At 48.3% G+C, this 17,395-nt stretch overlaps 1 protein-coding gene and 1 pseudogene across 1 annotated transcript in view; both read right to left on the bottom strand.

Moving 5' to 3' along the window:
* Nucleotides 1–6,635: 6,635 nt before the first annotated feature.
* On the bottom strand, nucleotides 6,636–7,769 carry LOC110333187 (annotated as a pseudogene).
* Nucleotides 7,770–8,477: 708 nt separating this feature from the next.
* The window catches only part of Pacs1 (phosphofurin acidic cluster sorting protein 1), a 138,979-nt gene continuing 130,061 nt past the window's right edge, over nucleotides 8,478–17,395 (bottom strand). The window contains exons 17-24 of the mRNA XM_021192146.1: nucleotides 17,268–17,378; nucleotides 16,639–16,741; nucleotides 16,192–16,234; nucleotides 14,228–14,270; nucleotides 13,873–14,008; nucleotides 11,429–11,655; nucleotides 9,912–10,031; nucleotides 8,478–9,818 (exon numbers count right to left, since the gene is read on the bottom strand). Of these exons, the coding sequence (XP_021047805.1) occupies nucleotides 9,703–9,818; nucleotides 9,912–10,031; nucleotides 11,429–11,655; nucleotides 13,873–14,008; nucleotides 14,228–14,270; nucleotides 16,192–16,234; nucleotides 16,639–16,741; nucleotides 17,268–17,378 (899 nt within the window). The 3' untranslated portion in view covers nucleotides 8,478–9,702. The remainder of the gene's footprint in view (nucleotides 9,819–9,911; nucleotides 10,032–11,428; nucleotides 11,656–13,872; nucleotides 14,009–14,227; nucleotides 14,271–16,191; nucleotides 16,235–16,638; nucleotides 16,742–17,267; nucleotides 17,379–17,395) is intronic.

The following is a 17,395-nucleotide window of genomic DNA, read 5'->3' on the forward strand; positions in this document are numbered from 1 at the left end:
TCTATTATTTGGTAATTTGACCCAATGAACCTCAGTCACACTAGTTTCCCATTCCACCCTTCCGCCCTTGTTCCTTCTCTACCAAAAAAAGGAAAAAAGTACAAGTCCAATTCGCGTTGCCCGTATGTTCACTGAAACAGGGTAAAACTTCTAGTGGCTGGTCCCTCAAAGACAAAGTCATTCCCCAGCCCCACCAGACGCCAACCGTGAAGAGCTACACTTCAATATCCTTATCACAACTTTTTATAAAGATTTTTATTTATTGTATGTATATGAGTACACTGTCACTGTCCAGACACACCAGAAGAGGGCATCTGATCCCTTTATAGTTGTGAACCACCATGTAGTTGCTGGGATTTGAACTCAGGACCTCTGGAAGAGTAGTCAGTGCTCTTAACTGCTGTGCCATCTCTCCAGCCCCCTTACCACAGTTTTTAAGGGCTCTCTATTCAATGGCTTTCTGTCTAGACTGTTTCTTTTCGGGATGGGGGTTTAGGGGTAGAGGTTGTCACATTCTTCAATGTTATTCTCAACTGCAAGTTCTCACAGAAGCTTTTTTGCCCTTAGCTACAGCAGCACTTCATGGACTTCCACGTGGTTTCTGGCAGCAGCACAGTCCACAGATATCTGTAAGGCAACACAGCTCTCAGCAATACAATAGTCCACCAACACCATCATGGTCCCTGTTTTTGGAGACGGTCTGAAAATGGAGCACTGGATGTTCTAGAATTCCCTATGTAGATCTGGCTGACCTTGAACTCACAGAGATCTGCGGCAAAGGCGCTCATGGTCTGACTACTTTTTTTTCTTTTTGGTTTTTCGAGACAGGGTTTCTCTGTGTAGCCTCGGCTGTCCTGGAACTCACTTTGTAGACCAGGCTGGCCTCAAACTTAGAAATCCGCCTGCCCCTGCCTCCCAAGTGCTGGGATTAAAGGCGTGCACCACCATGCCCGGCTTCTGACTCTACTTTTTAAGATTTATTTATGTATATGAGTACACCGTTGCTGTCTTTAGACACACTAGAAGAGGGCATTGGATCCCATTACAGATGGTTGTGAGCCACCATTAGTTGCTGGGAAGTGAACTCAGGTCCTCTGGAAGAGCAGTCAGTGCTCTTATTAGACACCCTCCTGAGAGTTTCCAATTCATGCTATATGGCAATTATCCCCCTGCTAGCCTTGAGTTCGTAGGTATAAGAGTATCAAAGCATCACACATCCTTGTATCTAACTGAGTTGGGACAAGAACCATCCACAGTAGGAACCTCAGATGGCTAGAAAGTGGAGACTGCTGGAGTAAGAGGGCCTAGGTGTGAATCTGGCTCCTTGCCAAGTATGGGATGGCATCTCTGTGGGCCCAGGCACCTGGGAGGATAAAGCTAGAGGATCCCTTGAGACTTGTAGGTCAGACTGGGCAAAGTAGCAACACACGCTCACAATCAAGGGTAGAAGGAAGATCAGGAAGGAGGGAGAGAGGAAAGAAATGTGACTCCACAGCCAGTTTATGTCCTCTGTCAAGGTTTGCTGAATGCCACCAAATGGACACAGGTCACTGGTTGGGTACAGTTTCTGGCAACCTTGAAGACAGGTTGAATGCTGGCACTGGTTATCAAGATTGGGAAGATAAGAGGATTAGAGTCTTGCTATGGCCAGGTGAGGGCTGAGATGTTTGTAGGATCAGGGTTATCAACACAGTGGTTAATCTAGTGGGAGTCTAGTGCTGGGAGCAAAGATTTGTGACCTCATGTAGAGGAGGCAGCAAACAACAATGTCCTAGATAACTTCTCTGAGGACCCAACAAGCTCAGTTAAGTAAAGCCCTTGCTTTGGGAGGGTATGTGGGTGACAGGACAGCTGCTAATGCTCTGCTCTTGGACACAGCAGTTGGGAGAGGAAGTAAGTATTTTCAAACAGTTGGGCTGGTTGTGGTGGCACAGGTCTACAATTCTGACATTCCAGTGGCTGAGGCAGGAGGATCATGAATTCAAGACGAGGTTGGGCTATGTAGTAAGACACTGTCTCGAAAAGCAAAAAAATACACAAAAAATGAAATTAAAATGGGGCTGTTGGTGGTGGAGAGATGGCTCAGCATTTATGGGATCTGATGCCTGTAGCCTTTTCAGGCAACTACACTTTCATGCACATATTCATATGAAGAGACACATACCTACACATAATTAAAAATAAATCATTGAAAATGGAGTCAGGTGATGTGGTACATATCTTTAATCCCAGCACCCAGGAGACAGAGGCAGGCAGATCTCCACGAGTTCGAGGCTAGTCTGGTCTGCATAGTGAGTTCCAGGCTAACCAAGGCTACATAGTGACACACACTCTCTAAAACACACACACACACACACACACACACACACACACATTATTAAATTGGGGGCAAGTATTAAAATGGGGCAGATGAGATGGCTCAACTGGTAAAAGCACCTGCCATCAGGTAAAAGCCTGATGACCTGAATTTGATCCCTGGGACCCATAATGTGGAAGGAGGGAACAGATTTCTGCAAGTTCTGCCTCTGCTTGTTTTTTGTTTTGTTTTGTTTTTGTTTTTGTTTTGTTTTGTTTTGAGACATGGTTTCTCTGTGTAGCCCTGGTTGTCCTGGAACTCACTTTGTAGACCAGGCTGGCCTCGAATTCAGAAACCCACCTGCCTCTGCCTCCCAAATGCTAGGTTTAAAGGCGCGCGCCACCACTGCCCGGCTCTGCTTCTACTTGTGTGTCATTGCATATGAGTGTCCACAAGCAGATATATATGCATGCACATATAAAATAAATAAAAACACACCCAAATAAGCAAACAAAACCATCAGTCAGGAGCTGAAAAGTTTACTCAGCAGTTAAGAGCATTTGGTATTTGCATATAGGATCAGGGTTCAGTCTCTAACACTCACATAGTGGTTCATAACCATCTGTAACTCCAGTTCTAGAGGATCCAATGCCCTCTTCTAGCCTCTGTAGGCACCAGGCACAAACATGGTGCACACACATAATGCAGACAAGACACTCTTACACATAAATCATAGAAAACAAAACAAGCAAAACCCACCTACCCCAAAATTAGTCTGTTTGGAGACAGCGTGGACGCAGCTTTACAGGGAGGGATCCTGCAGATTGCCTTAGTCAGGGAGCAAGTCAGAAGCAGCAGCACATGGACAGCCATGCTTTGGAAAGTCCTAGCACTTGCACATTTGATGCCCTTCTTCTAATCTAGCCATAAGAAAACACATCAGGCCAGGCGTGGTGGTGCACGCCTTTAGCCCCAGCACTTGGGAGGCAGAGGCAGGCAGATTTCTGAGTTTGAGGCCAGCCTGGTCTACAAAGTGAGTTCCAGGACAGCCAGAGCTATACAGAGAAACCCTGTCTCGAAAAACAACAACAACAACAACAACAAAAGAAAACATATCAGGCCAGGCAGTGGTAGCGCACGCCCTAATCCCAGCACTTGGGAGGCAGAAGCAGGCAGACTTCTGAGTTCGAGGCCAGCCTGGTCTAGAGTGAGTTCCAGGACAGCCAGGGCTACACAGAGAAACCCTGTCTCGAAAAACAAAAAACAAAAAACCCAAAGAAAACACATCAGGCAGATCTCATATTAGTTATGGATTCTATTGCTATGATAAGATATCATGACCAAAAGTAAAGGGGTTTGTTTCACCTTACATCTTATAGTCCATCATTCAGATCAGGAACTTATAGCAGGAACCTGGGAGCAGAAACAGACGCAGAGGCCATTGGGGAGTACTGCTTACTGGCTTGCTTCCAGATAGCTTGCTCAGCATAGCTTTATACTATCCAGGACGACTGCCCAAGGTGGCCGCTCACACAGTGTGCTGGGCCCTCCCACACCAATCACTAGGAAAATGCCCTACAGTTTTGCCAGCAGGCAAATTTTGTGGAGCCAGTTTCTCAATTGAGTGTCCCTCCTCTTAAACGACTCTACCTATGTCGACATAAAACTAGTCAGGACAAACTCTAACTGAGAATCTACAAAATACTTGACTTGTATTCCTCCAAGCTGCCAAGGTTTAAGACTGGGGATACTGGAACTAGAGAGATGCCTCAGTGGCTAAGAATGCTGACTGCTTTTGCAGAACTGGAGTTCACTTCCAAGCACATAGTTGAGTGGCTCACAATCAGCTGTAACTCCAGCTGTAGGAGATCTGATGCTCTCTTCTGGCCTCCATGGGTAACCACACACATGTGGCATACGTTCACGCAAACATATAATTAAAAGTAATAAAAGAAAATATTTATAAACGTTTGGTAATGCTGCTCAGTAAAAGAGCACTTGCTCAGTATATACAGGGTCTTGGGTTCCATCCCCGGCACCACAAAAGCAACAGCAACAACATCCCAACAAAAAAATTGTTAGGGTTGCTGGACAATGGTAGTGCACATCTTTAGTCCCAGTACTTGGGAGGCAGGCAGACTCCTGAATTTGAGGCTAGACTGGTCTACAGAGTGAGTTCTAGGACAACCAGGGCTACACACAGAGCAACCCTGTCTCAAAAAAACAAACAAAAGTTAGGGTCATAAAAAATAGATACAAAATCCGAGGCAATGTTACAACTCAGACAAACCCAAGAAAACAGTAACTACATGTAGAGTGGCATTCTGGAAGGGCTTCAGGAATGGCAAGATGTATCAGAGGGGGATAAAGGAAATGCACATAAAATTCAGACATGGACGAATAATGATGAATTATGCAAATGAACATGTTTGCAATAGGGGTAATAGGGGCAGGCTAAGCAACCACCCTGTACTAATAACTCTGCAACTTTTCTGAGATTAAAAACAAAAGTTAGGGGCTGGAGAGATGGCTCAGCAGTTAAGAGCACTGTCTGCTCTTCCAGAGGTTCTGAGTTCAAGTCCCAGCAACCACATGGTGACTCATAACCATCTGTGAGTACTGATGCCCTCTTCTGGCATATAGGTGTACATGCAGATAGAGCACTCATACATTAAATTAAAAAAAAAAAAAAAAAGTCAAGCTGGTTATCTACATTAGCAAGTAGAGGGGCTTGCTGCCAAACCAGATGATTCTGTGGTGTAAGAAGAACAATGCCTGCAAGGTGTCTTCTGGTCTCCATGCCTGGGCTTCACACTCCCCTCTAAATGTAGTGAAAGCCAGTGTCGAGTTGGTGAGGGCTTCTACCCTCACATCAAAATGCACCCAGTCCTTAGATGATGTTTCTGATAACCTGTGGACTGTTGTGCTTCCCCAGCGATTGGCAGAGCTGTCTCAAGGCCTAAGCCAGCACTGTTGTATCCTGCTTGCAGGAGAAAACATTCTGCACACCTTTGTTCCCCCTCTTGGCTCCAAAGTCATTCTCTACCCTGTTCCTCCATGGCCTATAAGAAAATGCTGAGCATCAAGTGTCATCTGTGACTGATCTGGATAAAGGGCTGCCGTAGAGCTTTAGTCTCTCACTTTAACAGTTGCCATCCTTATAAGAGCCGCTGTGACTATTTGTGAGGCCCTTAGGGCTGAGCTTGTTGATTCTTGAAGTTCCCTCAGAAGAGGGGGCAGGAAAGGTCACTAGACCTCAGTGAATCCATTCAGGGCCCAGGATGGGGAGAGGAGGTATAGGCAAGAACCCAAGTTCCTGTGTCTCCAGCTAGGTGCTGAGGGAGGCCAGGGAGAAAGGCAGGAAGAAAGGGGTTCTTGCCTGAGCAGATTAAGGGTCAAGGGAGGAAGTGATTACTAATTTAAATCAAACATACCCAGGAGATTTCTGCTTGGACTATAAGGAAGACAGCCTGAAGTGAATAGAAGGAAGTGAAGTGACAGCTGCTCTGTTGATGGATTCTGCTCACGGGCCTTCCTAGTTCACAGAGCTCTGTGGAGGTCAGGGATCAACTCTGAGAGCAAAGCGTTCTCCGCACTGTCACCTGATGCAGTCTGGTGCCCTTTCCCAGCACTCACTGCCTTCGGGGTCTCCAGAGTTCAGTGCCATTGCCATTAGCCGAAAGCTTGTCCTTCAGCTGGGTGGGTTCTGGAGTCTTCAGCACAGGACTTCTTGGCACAAACTATAACATCTGAAGTTAACTGACAGTCTGCCCTGCTTCATCTTGGGCAGTGTGGTTGTGTCTAGGCCCCCTGAGAGTATAGGGAGGTCTGCACCCAGGACACTGATGGTGGTGGCTGGTTTTAAATGCCACCATCTTACAATCCAGAATCACCTAGAAAGGACTGTTTACATTAGGTTGGCCTGTGGGGAGACTAGCCCACTATGGGCAGCAGCATTTTGTGGGAAAAGTCCTGCACTGAAGAGGAGCCAAGCACTTGCATGGATTCATAGATTCATTGCCCTCTGCTCTGAACTATAGGTCCGTGTGACTGTAGATGCATCAAGTTCCTGTTGCCTTCATTTTCCTGAAACGGTGGACTGTAACCTGGAATGGTGAGCCAAGTAAACCTTTACTTCCTTAAGTTGCTGTTGTCATGGTATTTCATCACAGCAACAGGAAGCAAAACTAGGACACTGGCTATGACCGTTTCCCATTTCAGGTCAAGGACCAACAGAAAAATAAACTCAACAGATGAACCCAGGTTGCTTTTATTTTATTTTTTTGAAGAAATAATTTTTAAATCCAGATTTCACAAACTCATGGTGCAAAGTGGGTCCCCTAGCTTTCTCTAGAGCTATAAACTGCTCTTGCTTATTGGCTGCCTGTGAAATTTTCTGACTGAAATAACTCAGATGTTCCTACAATACTAATCATATCCACCCATACTGTTCTGACCACTGTACCGGTCCCTGTAACAGCCACTCACTGACTGGCTCTCCAGGCCACTATAAGTTGCCTGGGCAGCTGACACACCCATGCCCTGCATCACCTGGCTGCTATAAGCCCCATTGCTAGCCCCTGCTGTTGAATTCAGGAAGAGTTCTATGTATCTGTGCTGCATGTTGGTCCTGTCCTTGGACATAGCTGCCACTGCTTCTTCATGAATAGCAAACTCAACATCAGTTTCCGCGTCACTCTCCCATCAGGACCAATCTCAATATGAACTCTCACAGGGTTGAGTGGAGAGAAGTTGTAAATGTCCTTCTCCATTGCTTTGTAGGGCAGCCCTCTCATCTGGACACAGTGGCCAGTGGTGCTCTGCACTGTGAACTCGCCGTCTCCTTATCTCTAGTCATACATTCCCGAGACACAATAGCTGAGGTCAGTGGTGAAGCCACAGCCATCACTGAGGGCACTGTAGTCTCCATAGCCCCCATAGCCTGCACCATAGGCACAGACCTCATCCTATCCAGGTCTGTTTCACAATGCCAGTGTACCTCCCAGCTGTGCCAGGCCTCCCCTGTAATCTTGTCTGGGTCCACAGGCAGTGAGATCCTGTTTGGCACAATCTCTAACCTTGAGAAGAACTGAACAATTCCTTCCTTTGTGCATCCAAATGTGAGTTCCTGAAGCCTCACAAAGCCATCATTGGCACTGTTGGAGCTGTTTGGACCACTGTGCTTCAGCACCCAATCCTTCTCAGTTCTGTGTGATTTAAACACCTCAATATATCTGTGTCCCATGCTTTCCCTGTCTTTTTTCAGAGCCAATTTTACACCATTTGATTCAAGTTCAACAAAAGCCTCACCACTTTGCCTACCTTCTCTAGTATAAATGAAATGAACACCTGTGACCCCATCATGAATTGTGCAGCTGGAGAGGAAGTTTTATATGTCCTCAATTGAGCAGGACCAGGGTAGGCCATGGAGTTTGACCACATAGCCTTCACCTACTTCAGGGCCCAGCATCATGGGCACTTGATGTTATACAAGCTTGGGCAATTTTTTGTAGCTTTAGTCCCAGCAGTCAGGAGACAAGAGGCAAGTGGATCTATATAACAAGTCCCAGGCCAGGCAGAGCTATATAGCCATACCCTAAAAGAACCACCACAGATGCCTTCTGTAGGAAAACACTTAATGGAAGATAAGTTTTCCACGGGAGGAAGGCAGAAGTGACTTTTATTTTTAATAAGGAATGGGGCTTATGAACCCCAACTCCACCCGATGCCTTAAAAAAGGCAGAGGGCTCTGGGGAAAGTCCAGGTGCATCTTCTTTTTGTTCTCAACCTTCAGGAAGACGAGACTTAGTCCTTCCACAACAGAGCTGGAAGCAAGACGGTGATGGTTCGGAGTGTCAGGCAGTGGACCATGGATCCAGGTTTTAACCACCCACCAGCCAAAGCAAAGATCACTTGGACTTGGAAGGGAGGAGCATGACCCTGCCTTGGGAGGCAAGTTTGAAGATGGTGGGTTCTGGGGAAAAAGAGGCTCTGACATGGGAACAGCACCCACCCTTCTGATTGTTTCATTCTGGGCAGCCACCTTCAAGCCTGTTTCCACAACAGAGGAACACAGAAGTATGCTCCTTTCTACCTGTACCTCTGGCTTATTCTGCGTGGAGTCACTTCTGCTGAGGGTGGATGGTTGTAGTGACAGAGTGAGGGGCAGGAGCCCAAAGCAGTTGGTAAGAAATCACCAGTTTATTGAATGAAAAAACCCAACATGGCCCCGGTCTTCGCACCCCACTTATACTCAGGCCCAGGAGGCACTGGACAGTCGGGCGGGGCAGCGGGAGGGCTGAAGGGTCTTGGATATGAAGAACGCCAAAACTATGTTCCAAGTGCAGCTCCGTGCCACACTGCTAGGAAGCAGTAAGAGGGCAACAGAGCAGCTCTGAGGTGCCAGAGGGCATGGAGGCTGGGCTAGCTCTGTCACGTGTCCTCAGCCTCTCATGAAGACACTGATGAGAAGGCTGAGGTAGGTCTGGGACCCATCCATGGCTGAGAGGGAAGGAGGCTGCTGGAGGGAGACCTGGTGGAGATGGGCCTCTTCTGCTGCCCTGCCATGACAGAAGTGGGAAGACAGAGCAGGGGTGGGGAGGCAAGCTGACACGGGACAAGGGAGACATGACCGGGTAAGAGTCACAGATAATGTGTGTATGTTGAGGGGTGGGTTTGCTGTCTCCTACCTTATGAAGCCACAGAACAATCTTAGGTGGGAGGCTGGGAGGTAGAGGGAGGAGCCTCAAGGACCTGTGCACAGGACACGTTACCCAAACAACTAACACACACACAAAACACAGGACATCCGAGCGATTTGAGGTGCCAGGAAATCATGCATGGGAGAGACTGGGAAGGCCCCTTCAATCCCAGAAACACCAGGATGCCCAGGTGCCAGCCTCATTCCCCCTACTGGGAAGTTGTGCGAAAGGTCAGGTCACAGGAAGGGTAGGAGGCCCCAGCCCTGCTGGAGGGAGGCAGGAGTACAACAGGCAACAGCGCCTTGGAAATGCAGAGCCGGGGGGCCAGGCTATGTAGGGTGCTGGGCTGTCTCACTGTGTACCAGAACTCCAGGTTTTTCATTTCCAGAAAGGGTACCAGTGTTGCAGGGGTGAGTGAGGTGAAGGAAGGCCCAGATTATTCAATTACAGGGATTATGGGCACCAGAGTCAGGACCGCCCAGCTCTGGGCCTGGAACAGGAGGGAGGGTAGTCCAGAGATGGGTTGGGCAGTGAGAGGGGAGGGCTGTATCCCAGTGGCAGTGTCCTTCAGGACTGGGTGTGCAGAGACAAGCCCCAGTGCTGGGAAAGGGAGGCTGGGCTGGGGCTTGCTGGCCTTCCCCTGCCCGCAGGTGGTGAGGCTGGGTGGCAGTGCCAGGAGGCACTGAGTGGTTGGGAGGCAGGGTCTCAGGTGGTCTTGCTGCCACTGAAGAGTCCCACTGGAAAGTGCTTGACATGAGTGGGCCACTGGGCTGCCAGCTGGAAGAACTTGATGTCACTCCACTCAACTCCATCGATGGACACTGGGGTGATAGGGAAGAGAAAGGTCATGGGTTAGCTAAACCCCTCAGGGAGGATGTGGCTCCCTCCCTCACCCTGTGACACTACCATCACACCTCTCAGCATGGTTTGCTGCTGCTTTGCAGAACAGATGAGGCGGCTGATGCCCTCGATGACCTGGCTCTTAGAATCCACCTCCTTTTCCCGGGGCTTCTTGCTCAGGAAGATAGTGGGCACTGTAAAACACGCGTCAAGGAGTTGGGAAACAGCCACAATCCCACCCCAGCCCCGCCTCCAGCCCCATCTGCTTCCTTCTTGCTGGGGCTGGGGAGGTAATCTGTTCCCCATGCCCTGGCCCTGGCCGAGAGGAGCTGTCAACTTCTGGGCCACTTTGCCTGTGGTGCTTCACTCTTGCCTGGGCCCCTCATCGTCTGTACAGTGACGCTCTGGGGCCAGACATCTCTAAAGTCTCTCCTGGGGGAGTGTCTGGGCACCTTGGGGCAGGGCTGCCTCCTTGTCCCAGTCACCAAAGCAGTGGTTGTATGATAAAAGTGGCAGATGTTTGTACTACCTCTGCCCCAGATGTGGGAATAATTCAAGCTGGGTCTATCTACTCTGGGAAGTAGGGTAGGGACCCTGCTGAGCTGATGGCAGGTCCCTATGTCAGTGGTGGGCTTGGCTGCAGGCCTGGTTTGAGCCCTGGGAGAACTCTGAAGGGAAGAGACACACACAGGAAAAGGCATAGCTTCCTGGGAGCTCCTGTAGAGGCAGACTTGGGGTCACAAAGGACATATGCTGCAGGTACACATCTGGAGCTAGTGTTCCAAATGGTTACCAAGCAATGGTCTGGTAGGAATTCTTGTCTCACTCTCTTAGACCACAGGACCAACAACTACTTTGCAACTCCGCCTTCGATGCTCTACACCTTTATCTGCATTTGCCTCTCTTTTTGGGGTATGGGTGATTTTTTTCTTTAAAGATTTATAATCCCAGCACTTGGGAGGCAGAGGCAGGCGGATTTCTGAGTTCGAGGCCAGCCTGGTCTACAGAGTGAGTTCCAGGACAGCCAGAGCTATGCAGAGAAACTCGAAAACAAAACAAAACAAAACAACAACAAAAAGATTTATTTATTATATGTAAGTACAAATCTCATTACGGATGGTTGTGAGCCACCATGTGGTTGCTGGGATTTGAACTCAGGACCTTTGGAAGAGCAGTCAGTGCTCTTAACCACTGAGCCATCTCTCCAGCCCGGTATGGGCGATTATTTTGAGGTAGGACCTCATGGCCTTGAACTTGTAATTTTCCAGCCTGAGCTTCTGAAATGCTGGGATTATAGATATGTACTGCTATGCTTAGCGCCTTAGTTTTCAAAAGAGGTCATATCTTTTGCTCTTGAAACTTCCCCAGAATGGCTTCCATCCCTGGAGGAGGGACATGAAGATGGTCCTCTCCATTCGTACTCACTGTGAAGGCAGTGGATTTCTCTAGCTGTTGGGCCCTAGGCTAGCTTCAAGATCTACATACTAATACACATATCTTATCCAGAAGCAGATTTTGGCCCAGGCCCTAGGACAGGGGTTTGGAGGGGAGGCCAGTGAGGTCTGCTGGTCTGGTGTCTTCCCTGGCCTACCTTTCTTATTCTTCTCTTTGGTGACCACAGTCATTGCCATGGTGCCAGAAAGCTGGGCTTCCCCTGCATGTGGCAGGCGAGAAACCTGCACTGAGCGGAAGACACTCTTGAGGGTATTCTTTGAGCTGGCGTCTCTCTTATCACCTTCTCTCCTTCGATCCCCTGGGTGGCCCAGCCAGTAGTCCACCTGGAGACCAATCACATCCCCATATGGGCTATTTGGGCTCCTGGAGAAGTGAAATAGAAACAACATGTTGGCTCTGACTTCAGTGCCTAACCGCGTAAGCCCAATGAGGGATGGGAGAGACTGCTTTGGGAGCTGGAAATAAGAGAAAAAGGCTAGTCAGCTGGCTCTGCTTCCTCCAGCCACAAAGACTCTGAGTACAAAGACAGGAGAAGATAAAAGCCCAACTCCCAGTGAGGAAATCAAAACTCATAAAACAAGGGAAGAAGAGAAAGCTTTGTGAAAGAGTATGCAAGCAAACAAGCCCAGGCCCACAGCAGGCAGCTGTCTGGAGAGCAACACAGGGAGCAGGGGCTAAAACAGCACCATGGCTTCCAGGACGCCTTGGCAGCCAAAGGGATGCTGCCCTGCACCTTTGCTTCTGTATGGCACTTTTAGCTCAGTGATAATTTTAGCTCCTGGGGAAAATGGAGTGTTTTCTTGAAAGGAGGCGTCAGACACAATAGGTACCCAGGCTATGAAAGTCATCTGACTTTTCCTTCTGCCTCATTTTGGTGGCTCCATTAAAAAACAAGTCTAAATTGGATGAGAAAAGAGGTCAAGGTAGGAGTTGGTCCCAGTCCTCAAATCCAAGCTGGACAGAAGCCTTTCATGTAGAGGATGAAAAAATAGGAGAAAACAGGCTTCCTGGAAGCCTAAAAGTCTAGATTGCTGAGGCAGAGTGTGGCTGCATTTCTAAACTGTCTCTTCCATGACAGCAGAAGGCCATGATAGGAAATATAAGGAGGAGAAAGGCTGGGCCCATGCCTTCCTCAGAAGTTACGATACTGCCATGGGCACTTCTGGAAAGCCACTGGCAATGGCCCCCTCTTGAGCTGTGAGGTGAAAAGGGGGAAATGGTGAAGACAGAAGAGTGAAGATGCTGTTTTCTGTGTCTGGCCACACCTAGCTTTTCTAGCCTAAGTCTTTGTCCTCTACCCTCACGACACCTTCCCTAGACCTCCCTCAGACATGGCAGAAAACCAGCTTGTTGGCTATCTCTCCCTGAACCTTAGGTACCTGAGATTCTAAAGAAACAGTCTCCCTTCCACCACTCCCAGCGACCTCAGTGACAAGGTACTTGCCATCTCAGCACTGCAGGTCCAACCTAGACCTGAGCCATTGGCTGCTATAGCTCCAGGGGCTCCCATCAGGTAGGTATACAGAGGGTGCCACTCTGAAGCATGTCTCACACTGCCACTGTCACTCAGAACTGACAATATTCCTGTGAGTTGGTCACATCACCTGCACACACAGCAGAAACTGAAGCTCAGTAACCTGCCAAAGTCACCATAGTGCACATAGGATGGTGCCACTTGACCCAGGCATACAGAGGATAGTTGACTCTCGACCTTCCTAATGCTGCTACCCTTTAATATAGCTTTAATATACCCTTTAATATATATTAATTTATATAATATATATATATATATTATATATATTAATATACTCTTTAATATAGCTTCTTATGTTGTGGTGACCCCCAACCATAAAATTATTATTATTATTATTATTTTTAAAAGATTTATTTATTTATTATATGTAAGTACATTGTAGCTGTCTTCAGACACTCCAGAAGAGGGCATCAGATCTTGTTACGGATGGTTGTGAGCCACCATGTGGTTGCTGGGATTTGAACTCTGGACCTTCGGAAGAGCAGTCGGGTGATCTTACCCACTGAGCCATCTCACCAGCCCCCATAAAATTATTTTTGCTGCTACTTCATAGCTGTAGTTCTGGTTTTTTTTGGGATTTTTTTTTTTTTTTTTTTTTTGGAGACTGGTTTCTTTGTGTAGCCCTGGCTATCCTGGAACTCACTCTATAGACCAGACTGGCCTCAAATTTACAGGTATCTGCCTGCCTCTTCCTCTCAAGACCTGGGATTAAAGGCGTGCACCACCGCTGCCTGGCTAATACCTGTATGTTCTGATGGTCTTAGGCAACCCCTGGGAAAGGGGTCATGACTCACGAGTTGAGAACCACTGCCCTAGGAAGCCCCATAGGAAGCTACCTGAACAGTACTTCAACAGCCCACTAGAGCCACCGTGTCAATACAGGCACAGTGATGAAGGATAGACAAAGCAAGAAGAATCAAACTTCACTAAACCTTTCAATATCTCCGTCTCTGGATTCTACCTAAGCCGGTGCTCTCACCCAGCATGGCTATGTTGTGCCAGTGTGCCATGCCTGGGAAGGGAGTCATGTTGGGGAGGAACCTTACCCCACGATGGCGAGGGCACTGCTCATGGATGGGGATGAGGGAGGGGTAGCTGTGGCATCTCGGCTCAGGCCTGAGCTTGAGGGTGGTGATGTGGAGGGCACAGTAAGGCTGACCACAGGTGAATCGTCCCCATCACCTGTTGAAGGGACAAACACAGTTGGCCAGAGGCAGTCACCCTTGACCTGCTGGTGGCAGGAGGTGTGCTTTCCTTTCAGTGGGCCCCAGGGTATTCTCAGAGGAACGACCCGTACCTTCCCGCTCAACTGCTTCCTTGGGCACATTCAGCCAACTACAGCACAGAGTGCTGGGGAAGTAGGACCCCACTCAGAGAAGCAAAGGCGCTACTCTAGCTTACCTGCAGTGGAGGGCGAGTCTTCAACAAGGCCCACTTTCACAACCTGTAGAGATGGGGCTTTTGTTAGGTCCTCTGTCAGTGCAGCAAGCCCTAATCCAACTATAACCAACACATGGCGAGCAGTACAACCATAACTACATGGTGTTTTGTCAATAAAATTTTTACACATCTCAAACAGCCTACAACTTAAAAAGAAAGAATCATCTGTGGGTTTGGTGACCAGGTTCTGGTCTCCATCCTTGGAACCATAAAACTAGAGGAAAGAAGCCCAGTCCTATGAGGTGGCCCATGAGACTTGGTAGCCCTTCTCTGGGGACTATGGCAGAGCCAACTTTGAAGGCAGTGTCCTGATCTCATTTATTCTAAAACCATATTGGCTTTGGAATAAGTATATCTCAAGGGTGTCTAGGCTCTGTGTCAAGACAAGTGAACTGTTGAAGGTGTAGCCACAACTTTTCCACTTCCTACTTTCCTGGAATCTGAAGTACCCTTGAAGGGTACTTCACAAATTCTGGAGAAGATGGAAGGTGCCCTCCAGTGGCCGGAAAAAAAATACAGCTAGAAACACTTGGTTACTGTATTCTGTGTTCTAAATGACAGGTGTCCTGGCATCTGAGCCAGCCCATCCAGCAGAGCAGTTGGGCTGGAGGCTACGGGCTGGGCTGGGCTGGGGTTGCTGCAGCAAATGCTATGTGCCCTTCTCAGGTGGTACCTGTGGGGTGGGTCCAGGTGATATCCTGGGCCTTCCTGGATACAGCTATTATCTCCCTGGCTCCCCCGGCAGTTTGGCAAGCTGCTAGATCTTGTGGTTTTTTCTTTTTAGATGCTGCAAGTAGAATCCAGGGTCTTTTTTTTTGGGGGGGGGGGTTCGAGACAGAGTTTCTCTGTGTAGCCCTGGATGTCCTGGAACTCACTCAGCAGATCAGGCTGGTCTCGAACTCAGAAATCCGCCTGCCTCTGCCTCCCAAGTGCTGGAGAACCTAGGGTCTTATGTATGTGCTGTGTACCTGAACTATGGGCACTGGAACATTTTTTTCTTCAATGTCACTTACTCTGAGAGCACAGAGAGTGTTCTCATATCCCTAGTTCCATGAAGGCAGTAGCTATACTGATAGCCAGTGTGGCAGCTGGGACTCTGGACTGCCATGCAGCAATGGGAGGTTTCCAGAGGCTAAGTAGGCTGGAGGAAGCCTGCTCATCTCCCCAGATGAGATCACTCAGGACATCCTTTCAAGGTAGGAACAGTTAAAACAGGTCTGCTTAGCTCTTCCCTGTAAAGATTCTGAGAGAATCTTCAGGATCACAGGAGACAAAGGTCAGCTCTGAAAGGAAATCAGAATGCCTTCTGAATGGAATTACCAGTTTTCAGTCCTCTGTAGAGTGCTCTGGCTTCTTGAATTCCAAGGCTCCTGAGATCATGTCATAGCTAAGTGAAGAATACCAAAGTCCAATACACTTGACCCCAAAGGCATCCATGAGGATCTTGCTTTATTCTGAGATAAATTTACTCCAATTTCACTAATTCACTAATATATACACCTGCAACAGAGAGGCTCTTCCTCCAAGTCTACCCTGTGAGGTAGCTGGTTTTGGACTTGTGAGAACGCCAAGTTTCACTATTTCTGAGGCCACTTCCTCCTCCCTGAACCTGGACAAGCCACATTGTGGAGTAAGCTTCAGCAGTCCAAGGCCCCAAGTTCAGGGCTTGGTACAATAAACAGGAGAACTCAGTAACTAATCTTGGGTAGTTCTTGATTTGGGAAAGGATGTCCCTCTGTAAGCCTAGCATTTAGGAAGCTGAGGCAGGAGGATCACAAGTTCAAGTTTAGCTACAGACATCCTGCTGCCTCTGCCTCCAGAGTTCTGGGTTTAACGGTGTATGCCAGCACACATAGCCTTTTCTTGTATAGAGGGGAAGTAAGAGGCCAGGAAGCTGGGGCCAGAAGGGGGAAGCAAGTACATACGCCAATGAAGGGGATGAACTTCTGGTAGGAGTCCTCATCAGGGCTGTAGGAAACAGGAAAGATTTACAATCAGTGGGCTTGAAGAGTGCTGGAGAAATAAGCTTCCCACACTGTATCCTGTTCAGTGGGATACAGAACACAAGGCCACCACTTTCTGTCACATTGCAGGGTGGCCGCTCATTGAGAACAGAGTGGAGCACAGAACAGAGGCAGAGAGCATGCTGTGCAAACAGCTCTGCTCATACTTGCCATCTGATTTCAGTCACCAGTGAGGAAAATAAATGATGCCTCTGCAGGAGAAGGCGCAGGCATGGAGGCATGCACATCCTTTAGGGCCTCTCTGACAGGAAATGGAATGGTGAAAAACAAAATATGAAAAATGAAAGAACTCAAGGTTCTTCTAACCTACCCAATCTGTTTTTAGAAAACTCCTAATGTTAGACTTACAACTTATGCCTGCAGGTCAACATGGCTTCAGCCACAGGCAGCTGGTGTGTTGTGGTAGCTCCATTGACATACTGCATCACACGACCCACCACATCCAGTGGCTCTGCAGAAAAGCCAGGAGGAATGTGTCTATTTCAGTAGCCCTATAGCTCCTCAGAGAGGTCCTCTTGAGTCCCAAGTCAACACCCTCAGAGCTGAAGTGAAGAAAGGACTCTAAGATCCTGTTGGCCATGAATTAAAGGTATCATAAACCAAAGCACAGTCCTCTCTCACCTGAGCTGGGTCTAATACTAGCTAGCATCACCAGTGGGTGCCATGGAAATGCCTGCTGGCACAGTGCCACTCAACAAGAGATTGATCAGTGGCACTCTCTATTGCCTATGTCATCTCTATAAGCAGAGCTGGCCCACATACCAGCCACTTTGACTTTACTTTTTAGCTGCAGAAACTATCCTGAAGAGAGGGCCATACAGGGTACACCTCCATTAATGAATATCAACTGAAAAGCGGATCTGCACGTGGGTAATAGCTAGGAGCTACAGGAATGGGAAGAAGGTTGCTCTTCATGCTCTTCAGCTGCACTGGGCTAGAAGCCTCACTTCTTGGAGGTTCCTACTAGGGGCCCTTACCTGACACTGGAGGCTCTGAGCGACTGAATAGGTCTCTCCAGGCAGAATCAAGAAAGGTGCTGCTATATCTACTATCTACTGAGCCCAAGTATTTGGCCACGGGATGAGAACCTGGCAGAGGGAAAACC

The sequence above is a fragment of the Mus pahari genome, chromosome 1, assembly GCF_900095145.1.
Source record: "Mus pahari chromosome 1, PAHARI_EIJ_v1.1, whole genome shotgun sequence".
NCBI classification, from domain to species: domain Eukaryota; kingdom Metazoa; phylum Chordata; class Mammalia; order Rodentia; family Muridae; genus Mus; species Mus pahari.